Source organism: Eublepharis macularius, chromosome 3 (genome assembly GCF_028583425.1).
Source record: "Eublepharis macularius isolate TG4126 chromosome 3, MPM_Emac_v1.0, whole genome shotgun sequence".
Lineage (NCBI taxonomy): Eukaryota > Metazoa > Chordata > Lepidosauria > Squamata > Eublepharidae > Eublepharis > Eublepharis macularius.
In genome coordinates this window covers 46,891,572-46,911,845 of record NC_072792.1, presented here as the reverse complement: position 1 = coordinate 46,911,845, position 20,274 = coordinate 46,891,572, and the positions used below count along the sequence as shown (strand labels likewise).

General features: G+C 41.4%; 1 protein-coding gene across 1 annotated transcript; it reads right to left on the bottom strand.

The window, feature by feature from the left end:
* Positions 1 to 571: 571 nt before the first annotated feature.
* LAMP1 (lysosomal associated membrane protein 1) lies at positions 572 to 19,026 on the bottom strand. The gene is made up of 9 exons (XM_054973644.1): positions 18,829 to 19,026; positions 9,461 to 9,573; positions 6,473 to 6,689; positions 6,202 to 6,360; positions 5,044 to 5,240; positions 4,471 to 4,590; positions 3,330 to 3,399; positions 2,431 to 2,601; positions 572 to 1,519 (listed from the first exon to the last, which is right to left on the bottom strand). The coding sequence occupies exons 1-9, from the start codon at positions 18,878 to 18,880 to the stop codon at positions 1,380 to 1,382; spliced, it is 1,239 nt and encodes a 412-aa protein (XP_054829619.1). The 5' UTR covers positions 18,881 to 19,026; the 3' UTR covers positions 572 to 1,379.
* Positions 19,027 to 20,274: the final 1,248 nt, after the last annotated feature.

Here is a 20,274-nt window from a genome sequence, read left to right as displayed (position 1 = left end):
TTTTCTCTCTAGTGGGGACACAAAACCAGTTTAGTGTAGTGGTTAGGAGCAGCAGAACTCTAATCTGGAGAACTGGGTTTGATTCCCCTCTCCTCTGCTTGAAGCCAGCTGGGTGACCTTGGGTCAGTCAGCTTCTCAAAGCTCTCTCAGCCCCACCCACCTCACAGGGTGTTTTGTTGTGGGGATAATAACAACACTTTGTAAACTCCTCTGAGTGGATGTTAAGATGTCCTAAAGGGCAGTATATAAATTGAATGTTATTTAAGCATCTTGCATCATCCTCTTCTGCTCCATTTATCTTCACAACAACCTTGTAAGGTAGGTTAGATTGACAATGTGACTGACCCAAGGTCACCCAGAAAGCTTTTATGGCATGTATGGTAATCAAGGGGAAGCTTGCCTATGAACAAAGGTATTTGAGTTCCCCTGGTTGAATAGAAAGTGCACTAGAAGCAATTGAGTAGGTTTCAGTGCAGCAATACAAATTACATATAATGCAATGGTTCAGCTGCTCAAAAAGGTAGTTGTGAAAGAGCCTTGTATTAACTCAAGAAAACACTGACAAAACATGTACAGAAAAGTCTTTATTAGCATTGTTACAGGCAATGCATCCATAACTGATCCTTGTAGTGTACAATCCCAGCCAAAGTCAAAGCAAGAATTAGCAGATTGAAAGTCTATTGTACACATGTGCAGGAGGAGGATCTTTGAACTTTCAACAGAAGAGACTGAAATTCACTTACAAAAAAATAAAGTAACACCCATTTTATGTAAAAAAGGGCCAGCTCCTATCAAGCTGACAGATCAAAATATCTTGAAGTTGGCCAATTTATCTTCACACCCTGCCTATACCAGGCCTAGCATTTAAAGCTTATTAATGATATATACCTAGTAGAGACAAAGTGGGAATAATTTTAAATTTGATTGGTCAGTCATTACATTTAACTGCATAAGTGCAGCAACTAAATTCAGCACAGGATGGTAGTACCAGGAAGTGGAAGTTTCCCTTTGTTAGATATAATTAATCTGAATTTAAGTGAACGAATGTGACTTAACTACCTCACACCCATTTAAGTAGCTGACATTAAAAACCATGCCAATTCAGAAGAGCATTCTTAAACTTCAGCCTGTTTCTAGGTGGGTAAATATTTAACCCATTAGCAAAATTAAACAGAATTATAGAAGTTATCCTTTGTGCATAGTTAAATGCCACAAGATGGATTTCACATTTAGTAAAGCAGTAACTGCAAGAAGCAGTTGGCAAGGAAGAGACTGGGCTCCCTCATCTCAATCTGTTTGTTGAGGGGGAGGGGGGGATGACGTGTTTCTGCTTCTTGCAACTGCTCTTCTTCCACACTGGTTTAATTAAGTGCAAATCATTAAATTGTTTGATAGCCAGCATGGCTACGTTTTCTGCCAATTAAATATGCAATCAATACTATGAGGACAAGTCCAGCAAGGGCTGCACCAACTATGATGGGGATCAACATATTGTTTTCATCCAGCTGACATTCTTCCACTGAAAGAAAAGACATTCTGTTAGGCAGCTGAAATCTTCTAGCATACAGCAGCAAAAGCAACAAGAGATTAGGTCAGAAGTGCAGATAATCATTCTACTTTGCAACACAGTGGGGGGGGGGGGTCAGGCAGCAGCTAATGTGCAAAACCTGAATTGTTGGTGCCTGAGTGGACACTACTAGCCTAGAGAGACCAGTGACCTGACTGTAAGACAGCTTCATATGTACTCAGAAAAGCCATTCTACTGGCCACTGGAGGGACTTGACTCAGGCCTGTTTTCAGTTCTCCAATCCCTTCCCATCCACTGAAATCTTGTATGATTTAAACACTAAACAAATAGGAGGAGAGGGCTGAACTGTATGTTGCAGTTTTGTATAAGCAAGGGGATCCCATATTGATTCTTGGAGGAGGGTTAGTATTTAATAAGTATTTAATAATAATGTCAAAACTCAAGCATATGTCACCAAGACTGTTTCACATCAGCTCTTTATTCAGAATCATGTATGCTATATTGAGAATACTTAGCACTGTCTCAAAGCAATTTTGCATCAAAATGTATTACGTAATCTTTAGCATCTTTAGTTTGATTTTTTAAAAACAAAATGCACTCTCACTTGACAATCTGCCTTCCTTAATGATAGTGATAAAAGTAAACTTTGGTTCTGTTGTGCTCCTATAATTGTGAATAAAAATAGCAGCAATCTCCTTTTGCCAAAGAGTTGACTGAATCATACAGTCTTCAGCTGCCTTAAAATATTGCTCTCACTGTACTTCACTGAAGTGTGCAAAACCTTTGTGGAGATTTAACTGGAATGCATGACATACACATAACAGGCTATGACCAAGCGACTCTGCCACATTACTGCTTCAGACAATTAAAACAAACTTGTTTTTAGTATTTAGAGAGCTCACCTGCTCCAAAGCTGTTTCCTTCAAACTTGAAAGCTTGAAGTTGAACATTGAATAAATTAACAGAAGCTCTTTCTGAAACCCAGATATGCTCCTCCGAAAAACACTTGTAAGATTTTCCAACAGTAGCTTTTAGTTCACTCAGGCTGTTGTTCATTACACTGTACTTCGGTTCTGCACAAAATTTAAAAATGTATTAGCTCAAACAGGTATAGGCAGTTTGGATGTCCAAATTTTATTGCTGGATGATAGAGGATGGGAAGAAAAGTCAGTCTTCAATTGGTATCAAGCTCCTTCCCAATTTTTGGCTGTTACAGAAATTTAGACTAGTCTACACTACTGGACAGCCTATCCAGGAGAGATATAAGGCCTTGTACTTCCCTGTCCTGGAGGCTCTGACTGCAGTCCTAAGGACACTTTCCTCGGAGTAAGCCCCACTGAATAATATGAGATTCACTTTTCAGTATGCCTGCTTAGGAGTGCTCCCTCTATGTCAAGCAGGAACTAAAAGAGCTCACACCACTGGTACGAAGAAAGAAATAAGCCTTAAGAGGCAACTCAAGCTGTTTACAAAGATCTCAATTTCTTTAGTAGTAGTAGTAGTAGTAATATTCGATTTATATTCTGCCCTTCAGGACAATTTAATGCCACACTCAGAGCAGTTTATAAAGTCTATTATCCTCACTGCAATCACCCTGTGAGGTGGGCAGGACTGAGAAAGCTCTAACTGACCCAAGGTCCCCCAGCTAGCTTCAAGCGGAGGAGTGGGGAATCAAAACCCAGTTCTCCAGATCAGAATCCTGCCACTCTTAATCACTACACCAAGCTTGCTTTAGCTATTATCATTCTATTAACTTTGCCTATTAACATTGCCTTTTGTTATTTTTTTAAAAAGTTCTTACCTAAAGATTCAGAAGGAAGATCAATGTTTATACCGACGCCTTGCAGAAAGTACTTGTCAATACTTGTATTCTTAAAAAGAGAGGTGCATTTAGTCAGACTTAATTGTTAAGCTTGCTGAACTGCCTAACTTGTACTAAAAGGCTACCATTTCACTTTTAAAGTATCCTGTATCTCTTAACTTGGAAACCACACAGGAAGTATAAAACTCTGAAGATGAAAAGGGAGATTGGGAGGTCCAGGCACAGCCACTGAAAATGCGTCAGGCTTCAAAAATATGATCACTCTATGGTTATTCACAGAAAGCTTGCTCCATTCTACTTTTACAAGCATGAAGCCCAGATCCCACTCAGATTTACCTTATATCCTCATCAGGCTAGAAAAATTTGAACTCAAGATACCTTCAAAAGTGCCAGATTAGGATAGCAACCTGGCACCTGCTAGGACAGTCACTTGTACTTTAACCAGTATCTTTTGGTTTAATCAGGGTACCAATTACCCATTTGACAGAGAGGGGAGTGTTTATTAGCTCACTCTATTGTAGTTTTGTGATATGAAGATTTAACAAAACAAAGCTTCTCCATCACTAGTGCAGGCTTGCTCCAGGTGTTGGGACTACCAGTTCTGCACAATTCTGTAGCCAGTCAGCCACCAGGGTGATGCTTCCTCTGCCCACGCTTCACTTCTCTCAAGTCGGTATATGGGATTATAGGACCCACATGGAAAAAAGTCACATGGCGGGATGGCTGCAGTCAGGAGGGAAATCAAGCAAAACTGTCCTCCCTCCTTGTTTGAAGCAGGCATTCAACCCCTTTGAGACAGGCTTGAAAGTATGTACATATGGGTGACATTTTATATCTAAGGAAAAGCTTGAAATTTCTAGGTATTGGAACTAGGATTCTGTGTCTTATATGGTTCCTTGCCTCTTGATGTGACTAGCAGAAAAAGAATTACTCACGCAAGCAAACATGCTTAAATGTCAGCAAAAATCAAGGAATCTAGCTTTTCACAGTGCTTGACAGCTTTTCTTAAAAGCTTACAGCACGTATGGATCCTCTGTAAAGCTCAGTTTCACTGCAAGTGCTAGAAGCAATTACTAACTTTTTGGATCTAATCTAAAGGATTGGGCAAATTATGGCTTACCTGCACAAAATGGAAAACAAGCCAGGCGCTGTCAAGAGACATGTTCAGAGTAACTGAGACATTGTTACAGGTCCCGGAATAAGTAGTATTTGATGGAAAATTCAACACATCCAATTTAGTCTTCAAAACAGAAAAAACAAGTCACTATACACAGAAATAAAATGTTAAGATTTGAAGATTTGAAACCGTAGCACATTTAAATGAAGACACTGGAAATGACTGGACACATGGGAATATTACTCTGACATTTGCTTAAGTCAGAATCAGTCGTTGGGTCAGCTATAGAAACTGAAGTTAGCAAAGTAGCAAGCCTTTTGGAACACAGTTTATTACTAGTATATGGATGAAGCGGAAAAGTTGAGCTCTTTACACTGCAGCCATATTTAGGGCTAACAGCAATATGGCAGACAGCCATTTTCTCAAGACCCAGGGGACATAATTAAATCAGGATCTGTCTCATGTAAATATGCTTACTGGGGGCAGGGGTTCACTTTTTTTTTTTTTATAAAGCTGCTAGTCTGCTCTGAGGCACATTAGTTCAACAAAGGACTGGAGATATTAAGTAACGTATACCTTATTATTTGCTTTGTAAGTAACATTCAGTTGCAGGGCCATCAAAGCAAGCAAACAGGTACCATTATGACCAGTCAAGTTGTAGTGTCCCACGTCTGGATTTTTAGAGGGTGTGGGTGGTGCTTGACTAGTAGTTGTAGGTACATTAGTTGTAGGGGCAGCAGTGGTGGGCTTCAGATCTTCCTTACAGACAGTGTCTGAAATAAAGGAAAGCAGCAATCACAGAATCAAAGTGCAGCCGGAAGGCTACCTAAACCCAACTCCACTCAAAAGCTAGGCTTATGAATTGCAATCCCCCCCCATGCCATTACCATAAGTGGGAAAACAGAACCAATCTACAGCTATTGGAAAGCATATACGTATACATATTTTACCATTTCATTGTGTCCTTTATGCCAAATTAACTATCCTGTTTCTCTGGACAAATTTGTGCTCTCACCCTTTATATTTTGAAAGCAAAGTGTTTCAAACTACGTTTTGGTATCTTCCTAATTTGGCAAGACCGCCATTTCTCTCCTAGTATCAGGGAAGGATTTATCTTCTACTACGCTGCCATTTCACTAAGTATTTCATCCCATTTTAGCGAACTCTTGTTTATCTAAGGTGTATCTCCATGGTTGTCTTTTTCTCCTGCAGCTGCTTGAATGAATTGTGGAACTACTTAGAACTAGAGGTCTTATTGGTTGCAAAAATAAGTCTAGTTTCCTGTTTTTCCGTCTTTCCAAGTTGCGCTTGAGCAACCTGGTCAAGCTTCAGGTAGAATCAGTGGTTTTTTTCCTTAAAAAAAAGGAGGAGCCAGCACTCATGCTGTTCTCCTCGCCCACGTCCTAAATGCCCAAGAGATGCCAGTATTCCGTATCACGACATACCCTCTTTAAAAAAAAAAAGGCCTTGGGTAGAAGGATTTGTTCTAACATTAACTGCTACTTTAACCTTTTGGGGGGTGGGGTGGGGTTACAAGAGAAGTTGTCAATAAAATATAGCACTTTATAAAGACTGTCTTGGGTTTTCTGGTTAAGACTCTTTCTTCAATCAATGTTGCCCAATGGCATTTTCAGCTCAAGCCTAAATCTGTAGTACGTTTGAGACCCTTAGATGTGGCTTGTGCTATCAGGAAGATTCTAATTGCCAGAGATGCTCAATGAGGAGAAGACTTACGATTATGACTGAAGTTGTTACTTGCAAGGTACGCTTCGAGTGTGACATGACTGAAAAGAACGGTCACGTTTGCCATCGTTATCCTGTGGTTGTGTATACATGTATATGTAGTATTCAAGGATGCATGCATATCGGTTTCTGAAGTTGCTTCTTTTATTCCTAAGAAAGTTTGCAGTTGTATACGGGTTAGAAAGATTTCACAAAATCTTACACAAGTTGACCGCATACTATTATTATCCAAGCCTCGCATTAAAGGTCAAATATTACTCACCTTTTTCAGTTGAATTGGGGAAAATGGAAGTATCAGACACATTGTATTTGAATGTCAGGTTTTTGACACTGTAGGAACTTTCACCCTTTTCAAAGTCCAAGATTAATGAATGTCCTTTGCCAAATCCAACTGCAAGAACTGGTGTGCTTTTCTCTTTTTTACCACAGCTGCTAATATTCAGTACTGTAGCATTGTGTGGAAGTTCAAAGCTTTTATTCTAAAAGAGATATTAAGACAGTTATAGTAGGCATCAGAACTACTGCAAATATGAGCTAAAACTTATCTGTGCTTTATGCTTTTCCTCCCCACCTCCAAGGGTTTTTTTGCAGTCAGGCACTGATATGTGTGTATGTAGTGTTGTCTCTGGCCTTAAAAATGCCCTTCACTTTGCATCTTTATTGTAAGTTACATATGGTTCTCCTTGCCAAAGTATTTTCAGAGCATCAGGTTTAGAAGACAAGATAATTTAACTAGAACACAATTCATTTTAATTATCAAATTTTGATTCCTTTGCACTCTGAATAAGCCTCCAAAAGAACTTTGAATTGGAACACAACATACATTTCCTCTCATTCTTCAAAGGAGAGTAAGATGTCATAATTACCGTACGTTATTAAGTTTTGCTCAGAGGTAGCCACACCAGCATATTTGGTAGGTGAAGGGTTTCTGCTACTTTACGCAACAGCAGCACTCTTCATATGGCAGAGTCATATGACTATGACTCTATTTGTCTATTTGGCAGAGTCAGTAAAAGTCAGTTCAGGGGTGACACTAACCTGTATTGCTACCATTTGTATCATACCCTGCTATATTAGTTAGGCCAGTGCTACCCCATCTACTGATTGAAGTTGTTCCCAGTATAACCGCATGATCCCTAAATGATTGTTAACTGATCCTGACAAGAATGGAGATGGTCAATATCACTATGGGAATGCCTCAGCTTTTGCTATTTCAGAAGTGACTCATGTATCTAGTTTACACAGTATCAGACCATATCCAAAACCCTCTTAAATCTGACTCAAAGAAAATCTAAAAATTGTCTTCCTGCATTGGTTGTGGCTGTGAGATAATTTGCAATTGCAGCACATCTGAAGCAGGTATGAGGCATAGCAAGGATCCTTCTTTCCCATTACTTCAGACAAACATTCCTTGCAGGCTTTATGATTTGAAGGATAAGAGTAAGTCGCGTATTCATTTTTGCAGCAAAAACTATTGTGAACCTGCTTATATTTGTCTTAATATATTTGCCTGGATTAATACCTTGAGTGAGCACAGTTGGCATAAAATATAGTAGACAGTTAAGTTTAAGAGCTTTATAAAGATAGGCAAACAAGGCAGTAAAAGAGCAGTTTCCTGAAGAAGCTAGAGAATGGTGAGAGGAGATGATACAGCTGTGTCACTAAAACTAAGCAAGTGTCAGGAGCTGGTGTCTGGAAGTCCCAAACAGACCATTCTAACTTCAGAAAGCAATAGTTGACGTGTGATGACCAAGCATTTCTTTAGTTAAGGCTAATCTGTGTGTCAGTTATTTTTAAAAGTATGTGCCAAACTGGTAGGACTCAAGATAAAGAGTTACAGAAATATTTGTGCTGCTTCCTCATTAAATGGACAGCATATTAAGGAATAGGCCTGAAATGGCATGCAACATGTGAGTTTTTTTCCAGGCCAGAGTAGACACGACTATTGCAGATTGAAGTGTCACACAATTAGGATGTTCTCTACAATAAAGGTCAGGATTTAAAGCACAGCACAGTGCTGCATCCTTCTTCCCAACTACTATGCATTTTTTTAAAAAAGGTTTTGGGCAGAGGTGTACGCATCTGTAACAAGTAATACCACCTGCCAGGAAAAACAGTTTCCAGGTTGCACTTCTAGGAGAAGTTCAGCTCCCTCTGAATATTAAATCTGCCCCACATATAACATGATCCAACCCAGGTTGTGCTGATTCCCTTCAAAGAGCATCATACCACCTTACACCAGACAATATTTAACGGCGAAAGTGGAATTAACAGTACTGTGAAATGATGTTTTGGTAGCTGCTCAGTTTTTCCTTGCCCTCACAATTGTAAAGCATCTTTTGCAAGCAAAAAGGACATTAAGCAGGGCTGGAACAACTTAGCTCAGTGTTTATTTTACAGCACCATTACGTACTCCAAGCCTTAGGTAAGGGAGCAGTTTTATTTGTAACTAAACACAGCATAACCATAAACTGCCTTTGCAGTGGTCTGGATCAGACAGATCATCATTAACTCCATGGTGGTGTCATAAAAGCACCCAGCTGCAAACAGACACTCAGAGATATTGACTGCATTGATTCACTTCAGCAGCCTACCCAATGTGCTGTTGTCACAGTGAACTTTGGGCCCACCAATACATTCTTTGTTAGAAGTGCACATCTAAGATTCACTCACACGGCCTGTGTAAGTATCAGAGCTAGCTCTGGCAAAAGTTTCATGACATATAGTAGTAGGCAAGTACAAATCTAATGTTGCTGTTGCAAGCTCAAGTCTTAGTAAAGTAGGTCCTGCTCCAACACTATTGCAAGAGCAACAGAGTTCACAAAAGGGATGCCACCTCTTTCTACAACTTGTACTCCCTCCCCGCCCCCGAGCCACTCCCAAGCGTTGGAATGACTGGGGTGTCATACAAGTGGGTGTGGCTGGAATAGCAAATTGGCAGAAATTACTCTTTACACCCTTGCACAAAAGCTCCTGGTTGGTGTGTGTGTTGGGGGGGATTTTTACTGTTCCCCCCTTCTCCTAACGTCCTCATATGTTGGCCTTCAGTAGTGGATGGGGGAGGGAGAACACAGAAGGAAAAGTGGCCAAGATCCCTTCCACAAGCAAAACTCTGCTCTTGCTTCTCTGCATCCGACCTAACATCATGCTGGTTTTAGCCACAGAAGGGCACAACAGCCTTGACAAAGCGTCTTGGCAGGTAGTTTCAAGATTTAGCAGTGTTCACTTGAACTTCAACATACTCTCTCACCTCTTTGTGACTTTTTGCCTCATATTCCACTGTGAATTCTACAGAGAAATTGGCTAATATGCAGACGTTGTCATCTTCTTTAACTTCAAATGTTGAAAATGATTGCAACAATCCTGTGAACAGAGAACAAGTACACCAAGCACAGCTGGATAAAATATATAGTAATACAGAAGAGGACAAAACATATGTATTATAGAGTTCACTGGGATGGAGGACACCTATCTGAGCAAAATGCAGGTGCGCTACTAAGTAACCTGCCTTGCTTTCAACGTATTATATTGCACAGCTAGATCAGGGCCCGTTTATAAACCTATACTATTTGAGCGACAGACATATTAATTGCTTTCTTTCTTTGTACAAGAATGATGCCTAAAAATAATCATTCCAATAAACCATGAAAATAGGATAGGTCTGATCAGCTTTCATAGATCAACCAGAAACCTAGTCATTTTGTATACAAAATGCTTCCGTTGGTACCCCCTTCAGTCATACTTGGGGCATCTGGATAGCATGCTAACAGAGCATCAATTTACAAAACTGCCAAACATGCTTGCTAAGTTATCTCATGACCATACAGAATCATACTGAAATCAATGTATTATAGAAACCCTTTTGATAAGAAAGACAATAAATAACAGAATTTATCAATACATCTGTTCAATATTTTGTGCCAATATTCTGGCACATATAAGGCCAGCAGCTGAATTCTGATGTACATTAGGGACTATTACAGATGCTCAAGCATTACCTAAGTATTTCTTACTCCCTGAGAGTACAGCAAAAGGGTACAACACAGTTTCAACGTATTTCACTTTATGAAAGCACACACAAAGGATTGAGGTCATCTCAAATATCTTTTTTTTCATTTAAAAGGCTTTAGTTACAGCATATGCTGCTGGCAAAAGCAGTTGTCCAGATTACTACTTGCAGGAGCTAATCATTTACTAAGGCTTTATCAATGCACTGAGATGTGTACAAAAGAACTTTTATTTTTCTAGTGTCTGCATTAACAACCAGGTTGAGGTTGAATCATCATGAAGAAGCTACTACAATACTCCCCTATAACTAGAACCTTGCGTGTCCCCCTCCCGTGAATTGTGTTTCTAAACGGCCATGTTTATTCTACAGCTAGGGGGGCTTTGGGGGGGGGGAGAATGTAGAGATGTACAAATTCGGAAGCCATTTTGGAAACACTGAAATACATGCAACACTTACATTTGATATAGCTAAGGAATAAAATAAGTTCAATAAGAAATAAAACTTTTTTATAATGTTACAAAGTTAAAGTACATCTCCTCAAACAAGCACCCTGCAGACAGCACAGAAAATTTCTAATAAATAACAAACAATTTAGCATATAAATTCTACTACTTGGAGTATTTATGAAACTCGTAGATATTTGTTGTTGTATGTACACTTTTTAAAAGTTAGTTGCTTAAAAATAATAAAATGAAGCATCTTTCATTGGTTGCCTTAAATCTACTGAACTGGTATAACAGTGAACTGGGCTATTTTAGCTCATTAAGTGGTCTGTGAACTAATAATGCTCACAGTAAGGTTGTTCTGAGGCAGAGAACAGGCTATGGTCCCCAATTCAGTGTACCTGCTCTGGATTTGTAAGAGTGAATTGATAGTAAGGCCAAGCAAATTAACAAGGCTTATTTTAAGAACCAGGCCTCCTGGGAATAACACAAGAATCCCGGGCAAAAACCCAGGCAGCCCCCACTGTTTTTGTTGAGTCTTCATTTTACAATAGGCACCAACTAGCGGCAGTTATTCAAGACCATTGTAAGAGTACGCTGACATAACTTTCTTATGTCGAGATGGGGACAAAGTCCATTGTTGGGTTTTGCTTACCTTTAATTTGCAGGAAAGCCGGCTATAAACTGTATGTGAATGACCGCTTTTATTGAAACCAGATCATATTTTTTTATCAAAATCAAAAAGAGTCCAGTAGCACCTTTAAGACTAACCAATTTTATTATAGCATAAGCTTTCGAGAATCAAGTTCTCTTCGTCAGATGCCTGATCAAAACTGGGCAGATACAGAAGAGGAGGGGGAAAGAGAGAGAAAAAAGGGAGGGGGCATAAATCACAAGAAGGCAGAATGCAATTAGCATGGAGGCTATCAAAACATTCCTTTGCTTGGAAATGTAAACATTTCCTTTTGGTGTGCAGTCAGTTTGTAGCAGTGAAGGTATCCAATGCCTATGTAGTATAAGCCTTCGATGACCACAGCTCTCCCTGCCAGCTGCATCTGACAAAGAGAACTGTGGTCCCCGAAAGCCCACACCAGGCGTCACTGGGCTCCCCCAGATCACGCCTCTGTAAAGAGAATCTGTTACCTGTGGTAATGTGATAACCATTCATAGTCTCTATTCAGTCCCCGCTTGACAGAGTCAAATTTGCATATGAATTCCAATTCAGCAGCCTCCCGTTGGATTTTGTTTTTGAAAGGTTTCTGTTGAACCACAGCGACCTTTAAGTCTTTGGTGGAATGTCCTGGTAGATTGAAGTGTTCTCCCACTGGTTTCTGGACGTTTCCATTTCTAATGTCAGATTTGTGTCCATTTATTCTTTTGCGTAGAGGTTGGCTGGTTTGTCCAATGTACAGAGCAGAGGGACATTGTTGGCACATGAGGGCATATATCAGGTTGGAGGATGAGCAGCTGTAAGAGCCAGAGACAGTGTAGTTGATGCCATTGGGTCCTGTAATTGTATTCCCTGGGTAGATATAGGGGCAGAGCTGGCATCTGGGTCTGTTGCAGGGCTTGGTACCTGTGCTGGTGACTCTGCTGGCCGATTCATGATTGTAAGTGAGAAGTCGTTTAAGATTGGGGGGCTGTCTGTAGGCAAGGAAAGGTCTTCCACCCAGGGCTTCTGAGAGAGAGGTATCCTTTTCCAGGATGGGTTGTAGCTCACTGATGATACGTTGGATCGGTTTGAGCTGGGAGCTATAGGTGACAACCAGTGGTGTTCTGTTGTTAGTTCCTTTAGGTTTGTCCTGGAGCAGACTGTTTCTGGGTACTAGTCTGGCCCTGTTAATTTGTTTCTTCACTTCATTTGGTGGGTACTGTAGTCCCAAAAATGCTTGTTGTAAATCTCTTAAGTGTGAGTCTCGGTCGAGAGCACAAATCTGACATTAGAAATGGAAACGTCCAGAAACCAGTGGGAGAACACTTCAATCTACCAGGACATTCCACCAAAGACTTAAAGGTCGCTGTGGTTCAACAGAAACCTTTCAAAAACAAAATCCAACGGGAGGCTGCTGAATTGGAATTCATATGCAAATTTGACTCTGTCAAGCGGGGACTGAATAGAGACTATGAATGGTTATCACATTACCACAGGTAACAGATTCTCTTTACAGAGGCGTGATCTGGGGGAGCCCAGTGACGCCTGGTGTGGGCTTTCGGGGACCACAGTTCTCTTTGTCAGATGCAGCTGGCAGGGAGAGCTGTGGTCATCGAAGGCTTATACTACATAGGCATTGGATACCTTCACTGCTACAAACTGACTGCACACCAAAAGGAAATGTTTACATTTCCAAGCAAAGGAATGTTTTGATAGCCTCCATGCTAATTGCATTCTGCCTTCTTGTGATTTATGCCCCCTCCCTTTTTTCTCTCTCTTTCCCCCTCCTCTTCTGTATCTGCCCAGTTTTGATCAGGCATCTGACGAAGAGAACTTGATTCTCGAAAGCTTATGCTATAATAAAATTGGTTAGTCTTAAAGGTGCTACTGGACTCTTTTTGATTTTGCTACTACAGACTAACACGGCTAACTCCTCTGGATCTATTTTTTTATCAGAATCTCTGACCAGTTGATCAGCATATTCCAACAGGTTTCCCCCAAAATGATAGAAGGTTGATACAAAACTTTTAATTTCTGGCACATGGCTACATGAATCTGAACCTTGAAGAAGCTTAACGAAAAGTACAGGAGCTAAAAAGCTAAAGTTCATAAGCAACAAGCTACTAACAACACATGTTCCTACTTTTGGATATAAAAAGATAAACCACCTGACTCAGAACACATCATTTTAGCTTCCCAAACTTGAGAAAAGCAGTTTTATATCACTGAACTGATAGACCTGTGCATCTAAGTCTCAGTGCCACGATATCAAGATATTTTTCCAATATTCACTGGATGGACTGCATATGAAATGTAGGATTAACATAAAGTAGTGCTGCTTGATGCTTTTTCAGATGTACACTAAAAAACTGAGGCACACACAAATTATTTTTTGGGAACTCATGTTTAAACTACCACCATTACATGCAGCAGTAATAGAGTGCTGATTAGTTCTGATTAGCTTAGGAATTCTCTTTATAGTTACAATAAATATTATGGTGGGATAGGTTTTCACAGCTGCCGAGCAGAAAACAATGGTTAGCTACCAAGAACGCAATCCATGTAATACCTTTTATGTATTAACAATGACATATAACAGTGTGCAAGCTTCTGAGTTTCCCAGAACTTTTCATTAGGCTATACATTATAAAATGAAAAAGGGGGAAAGCAGATTTTTCAGGTCACCATTTTAAGACCTTACCATTACAGTGTGGGAGGGAAGGCTGCATGGTCTAGCCCGACTCTGTCAGATCTCAGAAGATAAGCAGGGTCAGCACTTGGATGGGAGACAACGAAGGAAGACTCTGCAAAGTAAGGCAAACCACCCCTGCTTCTCATCTGCCTTGACAGCCCCAGCAGGAGTCACTATAAGTCAGTTGTGACTTGCTAGCACTTTACACACACACCCCATGACAGTGTATGGTTTTGAGCTGCTGCAGGCCAGGGGCCTTAAGGACAAAGCCTTAAAATTGTAAACCCCCCCCCCCAATTTGCCCCTTTATTTCGCAACAGTTGTCCTGATGAAGAACTCATCAGCTGGCAAACTCATGAGCTAGCACGCTTACAAAAGATATTTTGGCTTTTACTTTGGGCCTGACTTGTGTATGAACAACTTGGCTACCCAGCCCAGTTTGTGGATCCCCAGTCAACTAAGTTAAGATCAGCTAAAGACAAAATAGATCACACCAAGAATTACACTTCCCATCAAGTAACATATTACAGTCAGGCTAGGCTGAGAGTCAAGTACATTATTTAATTATGCATCTTGGAACTGAGGACACCGTGACTATGAAAACCACACACAACAAATTCATTGCAACTTCCTGCCAAACAGCTGCTTCAGCCAAAATTTCATGTTGGGTCAGCTCTTCCTGAGCTGCCAATTCTGGTCCATGGATAAACAGAAGCCACACTAGCACTTAAGTTAAGTAGAAAGTTATCTGTAAGCCATGCAAGGCCTTAACGCTTCATGATCCAGATTTCCTGAAAATGAACTGGTAAAATGAAGTTGAACTCAGGCAGCTTCCATATTGGTTTCTCCGTTACTAAATGGCAATTAAAGATATATCAATTTTATCTCCTAAAGAAAATATGTTCTTTACTTTTCTCAAACTTCCTTCTCAAACTTGTAAATTAGGGCCTCCTAGCAAGAGAGTGTGATATAAGTAAGAACTAAAAGGCAACACTGTGCTAGCATTTATTTTTTGTAGCAATAACATTGCTGAAAATTCAGATTTGATTTGAGTGCTCCTAAGATAGGCATATTCAGATCTAGGAAATGCATTTCACAGTATGAGACACACCTGTAGTTTTCTACACAAAATAAAGAAAAAATACTTCTCAGCAAGCTCACCATTGAGAATGTCTACACATCCAGAGCCTTCAAATCAGGACCCTCAAGGTACTGCCCAGCAATATTAAGCTGCCTCTAAGTTTTAATTGTCACACAAACATAATACCTTAATATAAACAGATTAGTTATTCATTTACAATCTTCTAAATACTGTTTTGCCTCCCACCCCTGCTAATGACAAAATAGACATTTATACTTCCTTCCTAAAATACACACTTTTCTTTGTGGTATAGCCTGACACTGCCAGAATCAGCTTATAGCCTGTCTGCAAGGGATGCATCATGGCTTAGTGCCAGAGTCCATGCTTTACATGCAGAAGGTCACAGGTTCAATCTCTAGTCTCTCCAGTTAAAAGAATGATCAGAGAAAGACCATATTCTGCCCCAAAGTTTAGAATCACTGCTAAAGGATAAAATACAAAGCTTGATAAGCAGCATATATTCTACTTCTTTGTAAAAATGTATTGTGAGGCAGATTCCAACAAACACAGTAAAAATCAACACACAATCACAAGTTAAAGCCAGCAAAACCCCAGACAAATTAAGATCACAAACAGCATTAAAAGGATTCTGTAAAGCCACCACATTAACTAGTTAAAAACCAGCCTGCAGTGGGCTTAAAGTATGTTTGTTTTTTAAGCTGTTTGCCTGGTGCTGAAAAATATGTAAAAACGGGAACCTCATTAGAGAGACAGTTGCACTCCCACCACACAGCTGCAGAATGTGAGGGCACATGGAGTAGAGCCTCAGATGTTCCAATTGTTTGGCAGTTACATATGGGCGAAGACAAGTCCTCAGGTGTCCCGGCCTCAGGTTGTGTAGTGATTTACCAAGTCAGACCATCAGTTTTAAAAGCTACAAATACAGCCCAATCATAGGGCTGTTTCAAGCCCCCAAAACTTCATGCTGGCTTTTTCATTCTGCTGGGCTAGGAATATTCAAGACAGCCAGAATTTTTTTTTCATTTGAACAAATACTTGTGTATCAGATTTTGTCTCTAACATTTGGCTTTTTAAAATGGAAATATAAATACACAGTATTTTGCTTAGCAAGTTCTTTATCAGTGCAACAAATAATTTAACAGTCTGGTACAACCAAGGGGGGTTTTGCTGAAATTTGCCAGTTAGAAGGGGGGAACCACTTGGTAATCAGTTGGCCTCACCTCATAATGTTCTGTCTGTGTATCTTCCTAATCTGTTTCAATAAAAGAACTTTGTTAACCAAATTACACCTGCATTTACCTCAGCTATAGCTTTTCAAAGATAACACACTGGTTTGTTTGTGAAAGACACAAATACTATAGCCCAACTTGGCAAGGTTGACCTTTAATGACATTGCAAGATTTTCTTTCACCTTGAAGAAAGAAATTGCTTCTGGGAAAAAACACATCAGGAACCACTCAAGAATGCTTACATAGCTGAATCAGGAAATGAAATGACAAAAATCACTAATAGTAGAATAACTAGATGAAGACTGAAATCAGGTTAGGTTAAGTCTGCACAGAGTAACTTCAAAGTTTGAACTATGAATGCATGAAGCTGCCTTATAATGAACCACAGCACTGGTCCATCAAGGTGCTTTATTTAGACCGGCAGGTCTCTCACATCACCTATTACCTGATTCTTTAACTGGAAGCCTGGTGATTGAACCGAGGACCTTCTACATGCCAAGCAGATGCTCTACCGCGGAGCCACGATCCATCCCCATGTTTATTTCTATAGTTTAGCCTGCAAAATAGTCCCTTCAAGACTTTTCTTATTGTGTCAGTCGCATAACCAGATACTACTAATAGTATTAAGAGAACAATCTTATGCATGTTTATTTTGAAACTAGCCCCACTGAGTCCAACTCAAGCCTGCACAGGACTGAGGCCTTGTTACACAAGCAGATATAGTAACAAATCAAAATTGCCATTCAACACTGTAGAAGACAACTGCTCTCAAAATGGATTAACTAGTTAGATCACAAACAACAACTAAACACTGTTATATGTTTATTTACACAGAGTACTATCCAGTTCCCACAACATACAGGGCTGGAAAATGCCTTGTTAAGATTGTCAAATTTCACTTGTGCAATCAAACTTAAAAATATACATTCAGGGAATGCGGACACTACAACACTGGAGAGGAAGAAGTGTCGTCCTATTACTGCCATAGCCATGTTGTTGAATCAGAGAGCCGGATAAACACTCAAGAAGCACAGCAAGAGGAAAGATGAAACAGTGAAAGTTTCGGGAAAAGGAAGTGTCATTCATCAATAATGAGACTATGTCTACTATCCAGTGAACACCTGGGCATTCACGCAACCACAATCCACACAACACTCATAAATATAACACAAGTGCTAGAGGAGGGGGAGAAAGATAAGAATCATGTTTTCAGACATTGCTGCTTAGGTGGGGTTTTTTTTCTGAAGAGTGATCCTGTGGCAGGTGAAACCTTCACTCTCAGTACTCAAGATCAATGCAACAACTGAGAAAATACAGGGCATTTTTGTGTTAATGAGTTATATGGGAAGTACCAGCCATGGTATGGCTGCTTTTTCATTTAGGTGTTTAGTAACAAACCATACTTAAAACTATTGCCACCTATATACAGAGTGTGAACTATATCAACACACAAGACTTCAGATACAATAAGCCAGGCTACTTTATTCAAACCCTCAGTTGCTATGAAGCAAATACTAAGAAACATGCACAAGAACTGCCAGGGGAAGTATAGTCAGGGCGCACTGTATTCACAAGCTTGTTATTTTGATAGATAATAAACGCAGCACAGAGAAGACAGGGAGAAATCAGGCCTAAAGGTTTAGGATTCAAAGCTGCCCCACACCTCATACAAAGGTTGCAACAGAACTACAAAGGAAACAAATCCTACATTACACCAAAATTAGGGTAAGAAAAGCAGCCAGTCACTTTCTTCTTTTCATTTTGAATCCTGAGAACACCCATGGCTTTGGAGAGAAAGTTCCAATGCGGTAAGTAAAGAGGAAGGGGAAAAAAGAGAAGTAAGCAGATTTTACTACTATATACATAAAAAGTTACCCTGGCACTAAGCTGTAAGGGGGGGGGGGGAGAAAGCCACTCGGAATTTCTAGCAGACGCTCTTTATTGTTAACAGCTGTATCGTATACCAACGGTATCAAGTAACCGGGACGGGGTGTGTTTGTGTGTGTGTGCTGCGATCTACATAAGAACTCGGAGTCGAGGCTACTATGCCCAGAAGCAGAGCAGGGAGAAGAGACGCCCTTATCTAGCGGCCATCAGCAGGGCTGAAGGGCCGCCCGGGAGACAGGCCCTTCTGTTCGGCTTCTTCGCCTACCCTTTTCGCTTGCGAGGGAGGGGAAGGCCAGCCTGCCTTCTCTCGCGCTCGGGCGTGTGTGCCAGGCAAGCCAGCCCGGGCTTGGCAGGTAGATGCCGGTCGGGGGGGGGGGGTGGAGGAGGAGGAAAGACGCCCAACCGCCTTCTCCTCGGCAAGGAAGCCTCGCTGCACCCAAGGGGGCTTATGCCCAAGCAAACGCGCAGAACTCGGCAGTCCTGAAGAGGGGGGGGGGGACAGAGTCCGGGTGAGAAGCAGGAACCCCGCGCGCCTCACCGGGCCCAGGGCCGGCAGGGAGCGGCCTAAGGGCAGGGAGGGAAGAAGGAAGCGGCTGCCACTTACCCAGCAAGACCGCCGTTAGCAGCAGCAGCCCCCGGCCACTCCGAGCCGCCATGACAGGACGATGGCGTCGGGCAGAGACGAGCAGGGTGCGCGCAGCTCCGAGCTTCGAAAGCGCAACGACGCGGCCGCCTCGAAGAACACCAGCGGCCGCTATCACATGACCGACGACGTCAGCCCGCCCCTGCCCCCCTCCTCTTTATGGTCTACCTCTGTGTCACCTGACCGAAAGGAGGACCCGCCCGGCTCGCTGGAAAGGGAGGGGGAGGGGTGAGAGACCAACAAACCAACCGCCAGGGCTTGGAAGGTGAGGAAACGCGGGCCAGGTAGCGGCTGTCGAGATCTCGCGAGAAGCGGCGGGAGGCAAAGGTGGTGGAATTGCTACCCTCCCTCCGTCCCCCGCCGCTCCTGCGGTTGCCAACTCTGGGCCGGGAAATTCCTGAAGTTTGGGGGGTTAGAGCTTGGAGAGGACAGAGTTTTGGGGTTGGGAGAGATTTCAGCGGGGTATAAAAACATAGAGTCCATTTTACAAAGCAGCCATTTTATTTGGGTTTTGGGTTGCCAGCTCTGAGTTGGAAAATTCCTGGAGATTTGGGGGGAGGGGAGGGACCTCAAGGGGGCATAATGCCATAGAGGCAATCCTCCAAAACAGCTGTTTTCTCCAGGCAACCTGATCTCTATAGCCTGAAAATGAGTTGAATTCAGGGAGATCTCTAGCCTTCACCAGGGCAACTGATCTTTATGGCGTGGAGATCAGTTGTATTTCTGGGAGATCTCCAGGCCCATCTCGAGGCTGGCAAACCCCCTTTCTCCAGGGCAACTGATCTATAGTCTGGAGATGTATTGTAATTTCAGAAGATCCAACCCTGTTTACTTTCAATTTAGACGTCGTCGTCCCGCCCCAAAACTTGGGGGCGGGGGGAGCTGCTCTTTTGTACGAAATAGTCTGTTTATGAGCTGCCTGACAGGTGGCGGAGGGAAATACATAGCAGATAACTTCAGGTCAGAAATACATATAAATAACAGCATGTATGTGTGCACTGCACACAGGAAAACAAAACAGGAGTCTTCAGTATTATCCAAATTTATTTCCACATAAGCTTCTGATTCAGACATTACTTTTATCAAGTGCACAGAAAAGCTGAGGGGGCAAATGGTAGGAAGAGAAGCTGTTTTAAAACAAGATCCAATAATAAAAAGCTGTTCACACAGAGCGGGGAGGGGGCCACTTAAACTGCAATCCTAACACCACGTACCTGGGCGCAAGACCCATCTAAAATGGGCCTATGTAATAGAAAATGTGTTTAGTGTTACTTTCTTACTCATGAAAACTTACGCTGAAATAAAATGTTACTTTGTGACCTCTGACTGGATTCCTGTTTTAGTTTTCTGTTACACTACAGCTACTGAATTCTCATTACAGAGAAAGATGTACAGTTTGAAGCAAGT